Source organism: Cibotium barometz, chromosome 55, assembly GCF_041138505.1.
Source record: "Cibotium barometz isolate CiBa-2024 chromosome 55, ASM4113850v1, whole genome shotgun sequence".
Taxonomy (NCBI): domain Eukaryota; kingdom Viridiplantae; phylum Streptophyta; class Polypodiopsida; order Cyatheales; family Cibotiaceae; genus Cibotium; species Cibotium barometz.
The window spans coordinates 32773645-32790843 of NC_141100.1; the positions used below are offsets into that span (position 1 = coordinate 32773645).

A 17199-nucleotide genomic window follows, 5' to 3' on the forward strand; every position below is an offset into this window, starting at 1 on the left:
CTGGTTCTCTAATCTCCAGCTTCTCCAATCATTCGACTGAGTAATCCGAACAGTGCAATCATCCACTTTTGATAGTCCAATTTCTCTGATTTTCCAATCGTGGCTTCTTCAATCAACTGGTCCAATCGCTTGATTATACTTTTCCAATCGCCCGATCGGTTGTGTTCAATTGTCCGATCAGAGAGATATCGTCTACAATATCGGTGATTTGCCAATTGTCCAACTATACCTCTCTGATCGCCCTTCTCCAATTGGCGGTTCTTCTTCTCCAATCACTTGATTGAAGGCTCCAATCATCCCTGATCAGAGGCACCAACGACCTGCTTGAGATTACTAGCTTTTCAGAGAGTTCATGAACAGTTACTCTACCTCAATTCAAGCTTTTCTTCCGCATCTTTAATCAAGTATGACCAACAACTCTGCAAATCATTTGTTTGGTATTCTTTTTTCAAAGGATAAATTAAATGGGTCAAATTAGTCCTTATAGAGCTTTATGGTCAGAAATGTCCTTGTTGCAAAAGACTTATGGGGGCATGTCAGTGGTGACAACCCTCGCTTACTACTCCTCTAAGGGGTCAGGGCCAACATATTCGAAAAACAAGTTTCTCAAATTACTATCAAAAAACAAAGATAGGATTTTCATGATACTCAAGCTTTGGCATTGATTGTCTTGCCAGCTAAAGGTTCATTACTATGCACATTTGCTCTTGTAGAATATCCATGCTTTCCTAAAATAATGTATCACACTAAAAATGATACAAGAATTGTCTTTCTCAAAGGGTAACTTGACAATGAAAATATGCAAGAAAAGGGGTCTATGAATGAACAATTAACAAATTTACAGGACTTGAGAGAGCAACTTCTCAATATTGATAAAATCATTCTTGAAAAGGATATTCTCAACATCACCCTTAATTCATTACGTGAATCTTATCTGGGTTTTAATACTTCCCTCTAGCTTTCTTTGAGAGGCAATGCAACCCTTCTTACCTAATCAAGAGCTTGTCAGCTAATGTTGGCAGGAGAAACAGTCTAAAAAGAATTTCTTTAAGAGTTCTAGCAATGGTCAACAAGCTCTAGCAGCCTAAGATAAGGACAATAAATTTTAGTGGAGGACCAATTTCAACAAAACTTTTAAGACTAAGGGTGATTCCAAATCTAGCCAAAGAAGGTTACTTGCCGCCATTATTACAAAAAGCCCAACCATGTAATTGAAAATTTCTTTAAACTTCAAAACAAAGAAAAGAAGAAGAAGGAATCCAACAAGGGTTTCACTAGTTCTGCCTCAGATAATCAGAGTTCCATAAGAAAGAGGACTCAGCTAATGTAATTATCTATCAAGACTTCTCACTAATGGGCTATTAATTATAATCCTAAACAAGATGCATGTCTCAATATGCAAGTCTCTCACTGATAGTTAGTCTCTTGATAGTGGTACTTCTAAGCACATAATTTCTCAAAGAAGTTTGACGAAACACAAGTTTTGGATGGAAGCAGTTCTTTGTACTACCTATGTGTTGAATAGGTGTCCCACTAAAGCTCTGAATACTATCACTCCTTATATGAGGCTTGGTTCAGTAAAAAACCTAAGGTTGAACACATGTATGTTTTTGGTTATTTGGCATATGTCCATGTGCCAGTGCAGAACTAAGCTTGAGGACAAGGCAATGAAATGCATTTTTATTGGTTATAGTGCTGAAAGCAAAGGGTATCATCTCTACAGTCCTCTTACTGAGAAGAGTATAATTATCAATAATAGGGATGCCATTCTTATAGAGGATTCTATCTATCCCTAATGATGTAATTCAATAAGCCTATGCCAATTCTCCAGACATGTTTGATGGGTTATTACATGTGCCAGTTTTTGTTTAATCTTAGTAGATTTTGCTCCTAATCCTTAGTAGATTTTTTGCCAAGTGGTAGATCCTCTAAATCCCAAGGAATTGATGAACTAACTTCAGATCAGTAGAAGATATAGTAAATGCTAAAAGATTATCAATCAATGAATCTAGGGTTATGCTAAGATGGGTTAGAAGCACCTTGCAGGATAGCAAATTGTTTGCTCCTTTCTGCAAAGTAGAACCAGATCCAATGAACTTGAGTGCATTTCTTGATTCTCCACATGATGTAGATGAACTTGAGTCTTTTGAAGAGCTTTAAGAAAATCCAAATTGGGTGAAAGCCATACAAGGTGAAATTTATTCCATTCTAGAAAAATGGTACTTGGGATTTAGAGGATCCACCACTTGGCAAAAATCTATAAGTACTAAGTGGGTTTACAAAATCAAAAGAAAGGCAAATGGATCAGTTGACAGATTCAAGGCCAGACTTGTTGCAAAAGGTTATGCCGCCCAACAGGAAAGGGATTGATTATGTGATGAAACTTTTTGTCCCAACTTTGCATATAACGATTACCCAACAGGAAAGGGATTGATTATGTGATGAAACTTTTGTCCCAACTTTGCATATAACGATTATCCAATTTGTTATTGCTTTGGTAGCCCATCATAGATTAAAAAAAGCACTAATTAGACATCAAAACAATGTTCCTGAATGGTGAGTTACAAGAAGATGTATATGCGAGTCGACCAGTTGGGTTTGCCCAAACTAGTCAAGAACAAAGGTATGCAAGCTTAATAAAGCTTTCAATGGTTTGAAACAAGCTCTAAGAGATTAGTACAGAAGATTCATGCCTATTTAACTAGACATGGATTTCAAAACAATCCTATAGAAACCACTTTATATGTAAAGAAGGACAAGAGCGATTTGCTTGTTGCCATTCTCTATGTAGATGTCTCTATATGTAGATGACATGCTAGTGACACGCACCAATGAGAATTTCATTATAGCCTTCAAAGAAATTGATCTTGCCTCAAATTTTGAGATGTCAGATCTTGGTATTTTGCGCTAATATTTGGGTATACAATTTATAAAGCAAGATGATGGTATAGTCATTAATGAGCAGTCAAAGTACATCACAGTAGTGCTCAAGAGGTCCAACATGGAAAGTGACAAACCAATTTCTACATCAATGGAACTTGGTGTAGAACTTAGTTTGTAGTAGGATGACGATGAACCATTTGACATAACCACTTATTATGATCAAGCTATTGGATGCCTAATCTATTTGTGCAACTCATGGCAAAACATCCAATATGGTGTTTCATAACTTTCAAATTTCATGCATTACCCAAGCACTAAGCATTGGTAGGCAGTTCAGCATATCTTCAGATACTTGCAAGGCACTCTAAAGGGGTGATTTAGAACTGCACGACTTTAGTGATTCCAATTGGGCAAGTGATGATACACAACAATCCACGTATGGAAATTGTTTCTTTCCTTGCAATTTGTACATATCTTAGCTAATCAACACACAGTCAGCTATGGAAATATTATCCTTTGAAGTTAAATACAGAACATCATTTATTATGACTATCTATTGAATATGTATGGTTGAGAAAATTGATGGAGGATCTTTGTGTCCCTTCACACATCCCTACTGCTATTCTCATTGATAGTGAAACTGCAATGACAATTATTGCAAAGAATCACGTCTTTCATACTAGGACCAAGCACATGTTAGTATATGTTCAATGCCCACCTCTCAGCATGTATCTCACATTGATGTGTGGTGCCCATTTGTACAGCCCCCATTATGAGGAGAAGCCATTGGTGCACATATCTTTAGTGGGAACCCCAACTTAGATACTGGAAGGGGTCGTAGTTGTGACCGTTGATGGCTCGAAATGGTATAGGGAATATTCCCTCGAGAACTAAGTTCATCATTAGTGGGCGGTGGTCGGTGGGGAGGCGTTATATGTGCCAACACAGGACAACCTCGCCGATCTTTTTACAAAGGCGCTTCCTCGTGAGAAGTTCAAAGCTTTCCGCAAAGCTTTGGGCTTGCTCCCCTTTGTGGATTGATCTACTTCGGGCATGGCACTTCCCTATACATGAGTGCCAACTCTCGTTCACACCATTACTCCTAGGGGGGATTTGTTACCATATATATAGGCATTGATGTGTGTGAACACACTTAGGACCGCCAGGGTACTTTTTCCCTCTTTAGGAGGCTTTTTTCCCCGGCTTGTATATACGCCCATCATTCTAGGGCTAACTTATCTTTTGTACATTGACACAATCTAATACATTGTGTGTTGTGTGCATTCTTGCTTCTCCTTCTCCAAGCTTTGTGTGCTTTCCTGCAACCCTAATTCCAACAATATCCATTTGAATATATTTCATTGTTGTAAATGCATGTAGTAGGATTGTGTAATGATATATACTGTAATGTACTATGAGATGGTTTAAAGAAAATAGTTTTTAATTTTGTAAAGGAATGGAGTTTTTCTTAATAAAGTTCTCGCGTGTAATAATGCGTGTATACACGCGCTGATACACGCGTTTTTGAAACCAGTATACACACGAATTTAGATGCCAATATACACGCGCTGGTAGACACGTTTTTGAAACTTCAATACACACAAATTTAGATGCCAATATATACGCGCCCGATACTACTCATATACATGCGCGACCATACACGCGCCCGTAACTTATCGCGTGTATTGAATGCGTGTATGGCAGCAGTGTCTTGTAGTGAGGGTGTGAAAAACCCGATGACACTTATTTTTGGCATGGAGAATGGTATTGGGAGTTGCAGTTGGGGCATAGATCTCATTGGCTCGAAGATGTCAGCCATTGGGTTTAGTGAGGGTGTCGGCCCACGTCGTCCCCCTATCGTTTACCATGTCTGATTTGCCTAATTGCTCCTTAATGAGCAAGCACGGTGGGATTGGATTTGTGGGAATGTTAGGTAAAGGACCAAAGCCCGGTGGGATTGAACTGACAGGGTGTGAAAAACCCGATGACACTCTTATTTTTGGCATGGCGAATGGTATTGGGAGTTGCAGTTGGGGCATAGATCTCATTGGCTTGAAGATGTCAGCCATTGGGTTAAGTGAGGGTGTCGGCCCACGTAGTCCCCCTATCGTTTACCATGTCTGATTTGCCTACTAATTGCTTCTTAATGAGCAAGCACATTTTTTTTTGTTGCCTTTTATATTTTCTCACAGCCCGGTACAGTCTCAAGAAGCCTGGCGTACTCTTCGTTGGGTCAAACAAGTGCTTATTTGTTTTAATTAGCTTAGGCGCTACACGTACGTGAATGATCTGAGATATTTTTCCAAAAAAGTGCATGCCAATAACATCCCTAATGGAAGAGGTCCTAAAACCTATTTTCCATCACTGTCTCAAGATGGAAAAAAAAAATCAAAAATTTTTCTTTGTTTTGCAGCACGTTTTTTAGGGTGTTTCAAAAGGAATTTAGAAAAACTCTCTATGAGAGAGTTGTAGTATTTTTGGAGTACTACAACTTTGTCTCTTTGAGTCATTCGTGATTTTGTCGTTTAGACCCTCAAAAAGTATCTCGAACAGGGTTTGAAGTCATTTTTCGTGCTTTTTTTTTACGATAGTGCTTTTTGGGCTATTTTTTGCCTCAATTTTCTGGTCGAATTTTGAGGCTGCTGGTCAGAGGCCAAAACGATCGATTTTGCCTTTGGACGATCAAGACCAAATTTGAAGAGCTCGATGTCGGATTTTCAATGAGCACTAGAGCGCCCTCATCGGATTCACGGTTTAGGAGATACGAGCCTCCAAACAGGGGTGTTTTTTTTTGCCAATGGACCCCCTTTCACATCGTGAACTAGCAGGATGCAGTTCACAGCATGAAGCAGACCACAGATTTTATCAAATTTGATTTTTTTTTGGAATTGTTTCACGCCATGAGATACTTAGACTAAGTGTTTCATGTCGTGAAATGCTTAGGGTTTCATGCCATGAACCGAACACGGAAAAATTAAATTTGATTTTTTTTTGCGCACGGGCCCCTAGGTCATGAGTGCAAAAAATGGTTCACGCATGAACCATTTTTTTATTTTTATTTTTTGTTTTTTGGCGTGGACTCCTAAGATGTGAGTCCTTAAGGCGTGAGTGCAAAAAACAGTTCACACATGAACCATTTTTAAAATTTTTTTAATTATTATTATTATTTTTTGTGCGAGCTCCTAGGCCGTGAGACCCTAAGACGTGAGAGTGTATATTTTTTGATTTTTTTTTGGGCGCGGACCCCTAGGGCGTGAACCTTAGGGCGTGAGAGAGCAGAAAATTGTTCACGTGTGAACCATTTTTCGTTTTTTTTTTAAAGGCTAGTGTGAAATTTGAATTTCCTTGTTTGGAGGGAATATTTCTTGAATTTTAAATCAAGGAGATAAAGGTAAGTGAGAATCAAAAAGTCAACCTTTACATGACACCCCCTTACACCATTCATAAATGACCCCCAAAATGGACAATTTGACAACTCATGGGCATCTACTCATTAAATGCGCATTAGCTCTAATGAGTTATGTAAAAAAAGTGATTAAGAATTAATCAAATATTAATCCTTTTACTAATCTTTCTCTCTTTCACTAACCAAAATTAAGACTCTTAATTTTGGTCTCTTCTTTTAAGGTAAAATTAAGCTAAAGAGAGACAAATTCCTCCAATTGATGTAATTAGGTGTTTTGATGCATCTAGATGCTCTCAAAACACTCAAAAACACTAAATTCGACTACTTATATGATCAATTTAGACCCCAAATAACACATTTTTTAAATTTTTTCTCTCTTGAAGTGGATTAATTACTCTTAATGACAAAAACCAGTCAATTAAGAGAAATTAGTCAGTTTTAAGAGTTTTTTGATGTTTTTAAGATCTTTTTTCAGTGATTAAGCTATTCCTAATGCTTGCTAACACTTTATTGCATATAATTGCAACAAAAAACACACAAATTAAGCTAAAATTAATAATTCTAGTTCTATGTTTAACTCTAATGAGAGCTAGCACATTCACTAAAAATTACATTGTATTGTATTGTTTGATGCAATGGATGCAAACTAAACCTATTAAACTCTATGTGCAAGTCCTACGAACATTAAAAACCACATTAACAATAACAAAAACAACAAATTAAGCAAAAAAGCATTCTTTACAAAATAAAAAAGAGAGCTATTTTACACAAAACCACACACAAATCTCCATCAAATCCACATCTTTTTCATGGGAAACCATTAATCAAGACAATGGGCAATGGGTAATGCATAGATTAGAGAAAAAATGATGGAAAAAGCTAAGGGATGACTCCCTGAGAGAGCAGCGCCAAAAATGTTATGGCTCACCCTAACCCCCCTCCAACAAGAGATTACTTGGTGAACCACAACTGTTGTGAAGATCTTTCCAATGGCCGAGCTCGTAAACCTTGAGGTCTCCAAGCTCTACAACTCCTTAAGAAGCAATTCCACTGCACCTCCCGAGCGTTGTCACATCACCGCGTTGCACTACGTGTTCTCGTCCCTCCTCTCACCTCACATCACTCACACACACTCACTAGCATGCATTAGGGAGAGAGATTAGCAAAAGGATTAGCAAGAGCAAGACTCTATTGCACAATGGGAGAGTATCTTGTATTATGAGAGATATTCACTTATATACATGGCCATAAGTGCTCACACTCACTTAAACTCACGCCGACTGGGAACTTTAGGCTCATAAGAGGCCTAATGCTATTATGATGACTACTCTCATAATATATCCATGAAGTACATCACTTGGGACTTCATCCTACCTTGCTACCACCTGCTCTTGAAGCGGGAATCACCTTAAGTATTCCATCGGACCATTACGGGCGCCCGACCATGTTGTAGATTTGGACACCATTGCTTCATATCTTGAATGTATGACACTTTGGTGTATCCACCTTGACTTCTTGATGTAAGATAATATCTCTTATTAGCCCTAGGAATGGGTTAACACTCCTTCAACTCTCTCTCACACATCATAGACACACAAGAGAGCAAGCAAATAAGCACTAAACTCAGTTGGCACAAAGGGGGACTGTGTCTTTGCATTATGAGAATTTGGTATTTATACAACTTATCCTGATTCACACCTAGGCACCCAAAATTGAAAATGATATGAACCAAAAATGATTATGATAGTTACATAAGCTTGGACATGGCCAGGAGCATGGCCAGCTGTTCTCATACTTACAACTTTTATAGTGTCGTTTTATGATGCTTATTATGCTATCTCTCATATGTAGCGGGAGATGCTAAGTTAACGTCAAAATAGGGTTAACACACCTTATCAAAATTCTTACCTCCCTTGCCTTGGTCAACATTTGGAGAGGCATTCTTGCTTTCATCTCCCGTTAGGATCATACAATTCCTAGCTATATGTCCAAATCTCCCACATCTACAATAGGCTCTAGGAAAAGCACCAAACACCAAATTAATTTCCATAGAGCCTAGATCTCAAGTACTTTCGGAGTTTCTTTAAGTGTGTTCTAGGCCACACAGTTAGAGGTTCTCAAGCCTAAGATATCACTAGGCATAAACAACGGAGGACCAAAACAACTTGCCAAGCTAGCCATCGCAGGGCACAACCAAGGTGGTAACCTTACCATCTCCTATTGGATGTGAAAGGAGATGCTTACACAGACTCACAGACAAAACACACACACAAGCTGAGAGAGCAACAAAGACGATAGCGATATCTGGAATGTACTCAATTGGATTTAGAGTGTGTGGAGTACAACGTACTAGTAGCCCCTTAGAGGGCTGATGTGGTTGATAACACACTAAGGGTGTATTCTCAAGGGGGAAAAACCCCTGCCCCATCACACAGGGTAAAAAGTGCCCGTGTCATCAGCTTTGTTCACACCTGAACTTCTTGTTGGAGACAGAAGGCTAAAAAATCAAACTTAGAAAGGGGCTAGGTAAAACCATCTACGAAAGTTGGCATGTGTCAGCATGTAGGTCAAAGCTATCTCTCCAGCATGGAGCTGTTCCCTGACATAGTGATAATGCACCTCAATGTGCTTTGTCCGTGCATGGAATACTCGATTGTGCGTAACTGCTAATGTGCTTTAACTATCATTGTAAAGGGTAGTAGCAGCCTACTATCCAATACCAAGATCAGCCCCAAAAGACGATGAAGCCACACACATTCCACAATAGCTATGAATGCTGCGCTGAATTCAGCTTCACAGCTGGATGTGGCTACTATCGAGACGACTGCTTCTTGCTGAGCCATGAGATGCATGAGCTAACAAGAAGGAAACAGTATCCACTGGTTGACACTCTTGTGTTGAAACATCCTGCCCAATCACTGTCTATGTAGGTAGACAAGCATAAAGAAGACTCATTGCTGTAAAACAATGCATAGTGCTGATTGCCTTGGAGGTAGCGGAAGACACGTTTCACTATGTGCCAATGTCAAGTGCCGGGACAATGCATAAACCTGCTCAATTCTAGATTGGTATTGCATAGATATATAAGGCACCCGACAACTTGCTGCTAGGTGGCTACATCAAAAGGCTTCCATAGGAGTAGAAATAGGTTTGCAATCTATCATTTGAAAGCATTCCAAGAGCTGCTGAATGTATCTTTGTTGAGATAACATGATGCCCCACTCAGTTGGAACAAACTGAGTGGCTACATCAAAAGGCTTCCATAGGAGTAGAAATAGGTTTGCAATCTATCATTTGAAAGCATTCCAAGAGCTGCTGAATGTATCTTTGTTGAGATAACATGATGCCCCACTCAGTTGGAACAAACTGGATACCCAAATAATAATGCAGAAGATACCCAAATAATAATGCAGAAGACCCATAATAATAATAATGCAGAAGACCCATATTGGAAACGTCAAATGTATTCTATAGGTCAGTAGATCGTCCATATAAAGATTGAGGATAAGGAGATGATCCTTTTTGTGCAAACGTAAAGAGTGCTTTCAGTGGGGCTATTATGAAATAGGCAAGAAAGTAAGTAGGCATGTATCTTCGGATACCAAGGAGGAGGAGCCTATTTAAGTCCATATAGATCTTTGCGCAATCTGCATACGATGCTCTTCACCCTGCCGAACAAAGCTAGGAGGTTGTGTGACATAAACCTCTTCCTCCAAATCACCATTCAAAAATGCAGTTTTGACATCCAACTGATGCACGGTCCAACCTTTATGCGTAGCCAATGCAACCAGACTCCAAATGGTTGTCATATGTGATGTAGGTGCAAAAGTCTCATCATAGTCAATGCCTTACCTTTGGATATAACCCTTGGCGACTAGTCGAGCCTTATACCGATCAACAAAGCCGTCAGGCTTTTATTTTATCTTAAACACCCATTTGGTGCCTATGACACGTTTGCCAATAGTATATCACTTAACTCCCATGTATCATTTTTGGTATTGGAATCCAATTCTGAACGCATGGCCGAAATCCAACTGTCATCATCCAAAGCATCAAAGTGAGAAATCAGTTCCTCATTCAATGTAGTATAGTGACAAGGGATGTGTTGACCAAATGAGATGCATGTCTAGAGGTAGCTCATGTCCTTCCAGGCAAAGATTTAAGCAACTTGCTATCACGCAAAGTAGCTCGGAGCCAACACGAAATCCGTTGAGAATCACCAATACCTACATCCTCTTTAATTAATGCATCACCCAAGACATCCGAATTAAAGGGTTTTTTATTCGGAGCAATAGGGATATTGTTTAATTGCTGAATTTGTAGGCGAGTTGCATGGTAAATGCCTGATCGAAAGCAAGCATATTGTTCCGATTAGAATGAGATTACTCTTCCTAAAGCAAGAGAGCCACCAACTCATCAAAAGTATACAATTCTAAATTGCTCTTTATGAGGAGGCAGTGTGTGGTAGCAAATCCCTAGTATGATTCAGGCAAGAAATTGAGAATAGTAGAGACAAGAGAACTATCCGGAATAACCTCATCGATATTGATGAGCTATTCCCGCAGATCCTTGACACGGGTCAGAAATGCATCCATAGATTTACCCTCTGTCAGATGCTCCAAGTCAGGCTTTTTCCAAATATAGGCAGCTTGGGTTTCATTCGGATCTAATATAGAGAGGCAAGTGGACATCCCATGCGCTCTTAGCAGAGGAACGCGATCGGATGTGAGGAATAACTTGCCATTTGCAGAGTAGAGGGCAATAAGTGCACGCACCTATGCATCTTTGGCATCCCATGGGAGTTGTTCTTCCGGTGTGTAGGAGAGAGCAATAAATGCATGCGCCTATGCATATTTGGCATCCCATCGAAGTTGTTCCAGTGTAGGAGAAGCAAGTGCAGGCTATACTTTGCTACTAGAACCAGAGTCACTAGTTTCAACAATGGATCCAGAGGACATGCTGACAGTAGGTGTGGGCCTAGCACCAGATACATATACCCATAGGTTCTTGGCCACTAGAACATGATGCATCATATATACCCACATGGGATAGTTGGTTCCATCCAACTTGTCTTCAACGGACAACATGCTAAACAATTCGTTGGTGTTTCCGGACATGTTGCATAGCAAAGGAATATACAGAGTAAAATGTATATGACACAGGGATTGCGTGCAAAAGGGAGTCAAGGCACTTCAAATGTTGGTAAAGGGATGTGAAAACTTACCAGAAGCAAGTTGCTGATTATTCGGCAAGTGCGGAGTCGGCAGATGGGGAGGTAGCATGTCAGAATTAATTGACCGAAAGTTGACATTAAATCAACAGGTTGGATGCTGACATGGAGTCAGTGAGTCCAAAGGTGACATGGCGATAACAGCTTCAAAGTCAGCAGTTCAGAGTCGGCACGCATGGAATCTGATTTGTTGAAAGTAAACCCTAGCCAGAAAAGTAATCCTAGCCAATTGTGAAGTTCGAAATACGAAGCGCTGACTGCTGATAGGAAATCATAGATAGAAAAGCATACTTCTAAATATAGAGCAAAGTGCTGAATGCTGAAGGTCGAGAGCCACACGCTAAAAAAAGCAGAGAGCAAAGCACAGAATGCTGAAGACTAAAAGCCAAACACTGAATGCAGAAAGCAACTAAGGTAGTTAAATGAGTTGACAAAGCAAAATTAACTAATGCAAGAGTCAAATGCTTGTCAAATGCTTAATAAGAATGTTGAGAAGTTGATAGTTCAAAGTTGACAGACACAGAAGTCCAATGTCAAAAGAAAGCTGAATGACTAAATAACAGCAGGAAGAGTAGTATCAGCTAAAAAACTCTGATGTAAGCTGAGTGAAGTGCTAGTGCGGGGGTGTGCCCTGAATGTATGACAATATTAAGAGAAATGATGCCAATGTACAACAGAAGGAAGAAACCCTAGATCTGAGAGAAAGTGCGCAGAGTGAGATCTTACCCAGAACGTGTAGTGGCACCAATGAGGTAGAGAGAAGCAGAAGAGGCAATAGAATAAGAGCACTATAGCGCTTGCTCTAAAACTTGCGCGGGGTAGTGTTTGGTGATCAAGAGCTATTTGGCTTAGAAGCCAAACTCTAAACCCTAGGCACTGTCTTCAAGACAACATTGCTCTGATACCAATGTTGGATGTGAAAGGAGATGCCCTACACAGACTCAAAGACAAAACACACACACAAGCTTAGAGAGCAACATAGACGATAGCGATAAGCTGGAATGTACTCAATTGGATTTAGAGCATGTGGAGTACAATGTGCTAGTAGCTATTACAGGGTTGATGTGGCTGATAACACACTAAGGGTGTGTTCTCACGGGTGAAAAACCCTTACCCCAAAATTGGATAAAAAGTGCCCGTGATCAGCTATGTTCACACTTGAACTTCCTAGAGGTAGAAGGCTTATATCTCCATCCATACCGGACATGATTCGATGAGGCTCTTGTTTACATCAAAAAGTGGGTCTTCTAATGCAGTGCATGCAATAGATTTATGCCCATGCACATTGGGTTGGCAAACATAGCTATGACGAACTCACATTTCACAAATGCCACATTAAAGATGCCCTCCCCTAGGTAAAACACTTGAGACACCGCTTTGTCATGCGTAATGTCCTCTTCTAGCCATTTGCCTATTTGCACTTGGCTCGGAGGTTTACTTGGGCACATCAAGATAATAATATAAGTTGAGAAAAGCTCTATTTGGCTTCTCACAAAATCAATTGGGATGTTAGCGCATACCTTCCTGTCCAGAGCTATATCCTTCTGCTTATCAAGGGGGGTTTTAGTTTGCCTATGAGTCTTGCTGCTCGAATTTAGCCAGATTTCCTTAGCCTCTTAGCTTGTTCCTCCATCTCTTCTTCCTTCAAACACTTCATATCTTCCTCATCCTCCCACCCCTGATCAGGTTGTTCCCACCCTCCTAATTGGCCATGCCAGGGTTGTACCATCAACCACATGTAACATGCAACAGAAAGACCGAGCATGTATACGACCACCAACCAACAACATGCAAGAGAAAGACCACCACCAGCCTCCCTCCCAGAACATGATGTTGGGGTCCTTCCTATTCTCTCATTGAAGAAATCGAGCCATAGCCACTTTTTTTAAAAAAGCAAAATGAGAGAAAAAGACGAAAGATACATATGAACACTATTAAGCTTAAAAATACAAAGGTTCATGAATCTCTAGCCTCTTGTCGCTCGCTCGGGTGAGTCGTGTAAGCAAGCATGTAGAGAGGCACCCACATGTTGCTTTGGGTTGCGGCTCAATAGCAGCTGAAGCGCACGTTTCGAGCGCCTGTGAAAGGGTTACTATGCTTGCCCGGCTACTGTCTAGGCTGAGCGTTTTTCCTGTGGACAGATCTAGCAGACAAATCCATAGACACCAGATTTCAAGCAGCAAGGAGTGGCGCTGGATGGACGGCCGAGATTGGTCGAAGACATGCTCGAGAAAAAGAAAGCAGAGTCTTCTTTTGCCAGACCGCCCAAACAAGAAGCCGCAGCAGCAGAAACAACGGTTGCTGTTGTGGTGGTGGTGGTGGTTGTGGTGGCTGGGAGACGCTTAGCTTAGAAGATGCACTCCCTTCTCTGGAGAAGTGATGCTGCCCCTGCCTGCCGTTGAGAACCTTGCAAACATCGTGCTCAAGTGCACGAAACAGAAAAACCTAGCCTTTGCCCTGCGCTTGCATGCCTACACACGGCAAGGTGGGCTGCAAGATCATTCATCACTTGGGAGCTCCGTAGTCTCCATGTTGGTGGAAGTTGGAAGCATGTGCACTGCTCAGAGGGTTTTTGACAAGTTGGTGCCAAGTTCTTGGAGTTCTCTCATCAATGGCCACATCAAATGTGGGGAGTTACGGCATGCCCTCACTCTATATCATAACATGCAAGAACATTCTCTTCATCTGAGTGGGTATACTTTTGTAGCCTTATTGAAGGCCTGCACTAAGCTTAAAGATGTGGACCGAGGTCGTGAAATACATCTTGACATTATTCGAAAGGGTTTGTTGAAAACAGACCTCTTTGTTGGCAGCACATTGGTGGATATGTATGCCAAATGTGGGTCACTTGCAAAAGCACAGGAAGTGTTTGACATGCTTCCAGTTCGGAATGTTGTCACATGGAATGCACTGATTGCAGGATATGCACAACATGAGTGTGGTGAGGAAGCACTGAACTATTTCGAACAGATGCAGCTAGAGGGTGTCCCTCCAAATGCTGTTACGTTCACTTGCAGCTTGAAAGCTTGTGGCAGCATTGGAGCCACACAGAAGGGCTGTGAAATACATGCTGAGATTGCTAGAAAAGGGTTGCTGCGAAAAGACCTTTTTGTTGGCAGCGCATTGGTTGATATGTATGCCAAATGTGGCTCACTTGGTAAAGCGCAGGAAGTCTTTGACATGTTTCCAGTTCGAGACGTAGTCACATGGAATGCACTGATTGCTGGCTATGCACAACATGAGCGTGGTGAGGAAGCACTCAAATGTTTCGAACAGATGAAATTTGAGGGTCTCTCTCCAAACGCTGTCACGTTTGCATGCAGCCTCAAAGCCTGTGGCTGCATTGGAGCCACCGACAAGGGCAGTGAAATACATGCTGAGATTACCAGAAAGGGGCTACTTAAAACAGACCCTTTTATTGGCAGTGCATTGGTTGATATGTATGCCAAATGTGGCTCACTTGCAAAAGCGCAGGAAGTGTTTGATATTCTTCCGGTTAGAGACGTGGTCACATGGAATGCACTGATTGCGGGATATACACAACATGAGCGTGGTGTGGAAGCATTGAACTGTTTTGAACAGATGCAACGTGAGGGTCTCTCTCCAAATGCTGTCACATTTGCCTGCAGCCTGAAAGCATGTGGCAGCATTGGTGCCACAGAGAAGGGCAGTGAAATACATGATGATATTTCCAAAAAGGGGCTATTGAACACAGACCTTGCCGTTGGCAGCGCACTGGTTGATATGTATGCCAAATGTGGCTCACTGGCAAAAGCGCAGGAAGTGTTTGACATGCTTCCGGTTCGGAATGTGGTCACATGGAATGCACTGATCACAGGATATGCCCAGCTGGGAGAAATTGAAACTGTACTTTGTATCTTTGACAGAATGACAGGAGAAGGTAATGCACCACATCCAGTCACATTTGTTAGTGTTCTTAACGCCTGTAGTCACGCAGGTCTGGTAGATAAGGGCCAGACATACTTTGAGGCCATGAGCAAAGACTATGGCATCAATCCAACTCTCAACCATCACACTTGCATGGTTGATCTCCTTGGCCGTGCAGGCCAATTAGATAGAGCAATAGCAATGATGAAGAAAACACCGCTCCATCCCAATGTTGTAACTTGGCTTGCTGTGTTGGGTGCTTGCCGAAAGTGGGGCAATGTGGAGCTTGGAAGAGAAGCCTTTGAACAGGCAGTGCGATTGGATGAGAAGGAAGCTGCAGCTTATGTCTGTATGTATAATATCTATGCAGATGCTGACATGCAGGAAGATGCAAAGAAGGTGGAGGCAATGAGAGTAGAAAAACAAGCATGGAAGAAGCCAGGACACAGTTTGTGGACTGACGCTGGTGGAGTTGTGCATCCATTTTTGGTTGGGGATTAAAAAGATCCCCAGAAGCAGAATTGTTTAAGCAAAGCTAGAAGAGGCATTTCCTCAAAAGGCACGAGCTAGGGTATGCCCAGGCTTACATCGGGTGTCAAAGGACATACCTGATGATGCAAAGAGTAAATGTATGTAAGTGGAAATTGTGGGTGCCATAATCAACATGCCCTTAGGAACTCCCATACAGCTTGTTATTGGCATGGGGGTTTGTAATGATTGCCATTTGGCTATGGCATTTATACGGAAGATACAGGAGCAGAACTATTCAAATCAGAGATGCAAACTGCTTCCATCGTTTCAGGATTGCTTCTGTCATTCAGTGAAGGAAAGTGTGATTGTGGAGACTGTTGATGATGGTTGTGCAGTTGAGTAGCCATGTATTGTGTACTTAGGCTACGGCACTGTAAGGAAAAGTAATGAGTTTGACAAAGTGATTTTTTTTTCATAACGGTACTGCCAGAGTGTGGCATATTCATACACATGTATACAAGGCGCCAGAGGATCTAGATTTAACTGGTGTGCACTATCCATGTCCATTTTCCATGTACACATAAATTTTGAGATAAAAGGAAATAAAGTTGATTTCAGGATTGATTTAAAAATTGTGCACTCAAGTTAGTGTTTTCATTAGATTTGCACAAGCAATAGTTTTGCACTCCAATGTAATGTTTGTCATAGAAACATCACGAGAAATATCTTTAAGAATTGTAGTTAGTGAAAAGTTAGCAAATGACTACTTTGCAGGACGCGAGAGTGAAGGCTCACTTCCTCTTGTTTCAGGGATAATGATGAAGCAGCAGGGTGCATTTGGCCTCTAGTTGCTGTTGGGTTGTGTGGCTAATGAGAAACAGATGGTTTTCAAGATGGGTGGCATTAGTGCAGGCTCTTTCATGCTCTTTGAGTTCCTTGAACCAATGGGCAAATATTGTTACAACCAGTGAGCAGAAACACAAAAATTTATTGTGAATTATTCGGCTTAGTCTCTGTATGCGCTTGTGGAATGGGCCTCTATCTAGAGGTGCTTTTGTAAGTCAAGGGGTCACCCTTGGCTTATACTGTGGGTGTTACATCAGCTCTTTGCTTTTTACTCTCAAGGTACTCCCATTTTTTCTTCTAAATCTTTTCAAAGAGTGATTTGGTTTATCCATCCATTCCCGGACATGTCACAACTTTCATTTTGTGAGAAGCAACCTAGAAAAGTAAAATTTAAGTTGCCAACCAATTGTATAAATTAAGGAGATGTAATGCAACCCTCTAGCAATAAGGTTGGCCATACCAACTTGTGAAAGTC

General features: G+C 41.0%; 1 protein-coding gene across 1 annotated transcript; it reads left to right on the forward strand.

The window, feature by feature from the left end:
- The first annotated feature begins 13469 nt into the window (after positions 1 to 13469).
- LOC147607628 (pentatricopeptide repeat-containing protein At1g06140, mitochondrial-like) lies at positions 13470 to 16395 on the forward strand. Its single transcript, XM_086790296.1, has one exon. The coding sequence runs from the start codon at positions 13899 to 13901 to the stop codon at positions 15906 to 15908; it is 2010 nt and encodes a 669-aa protein (XP_086646422.1). The 5' UTR covers positions 13470 to 13898; the 3' UTR covers positions 15909 to 16395.
- The last annotated feature ends 804 nt before the right edge of the window (positions 16396 to 17199 follow it).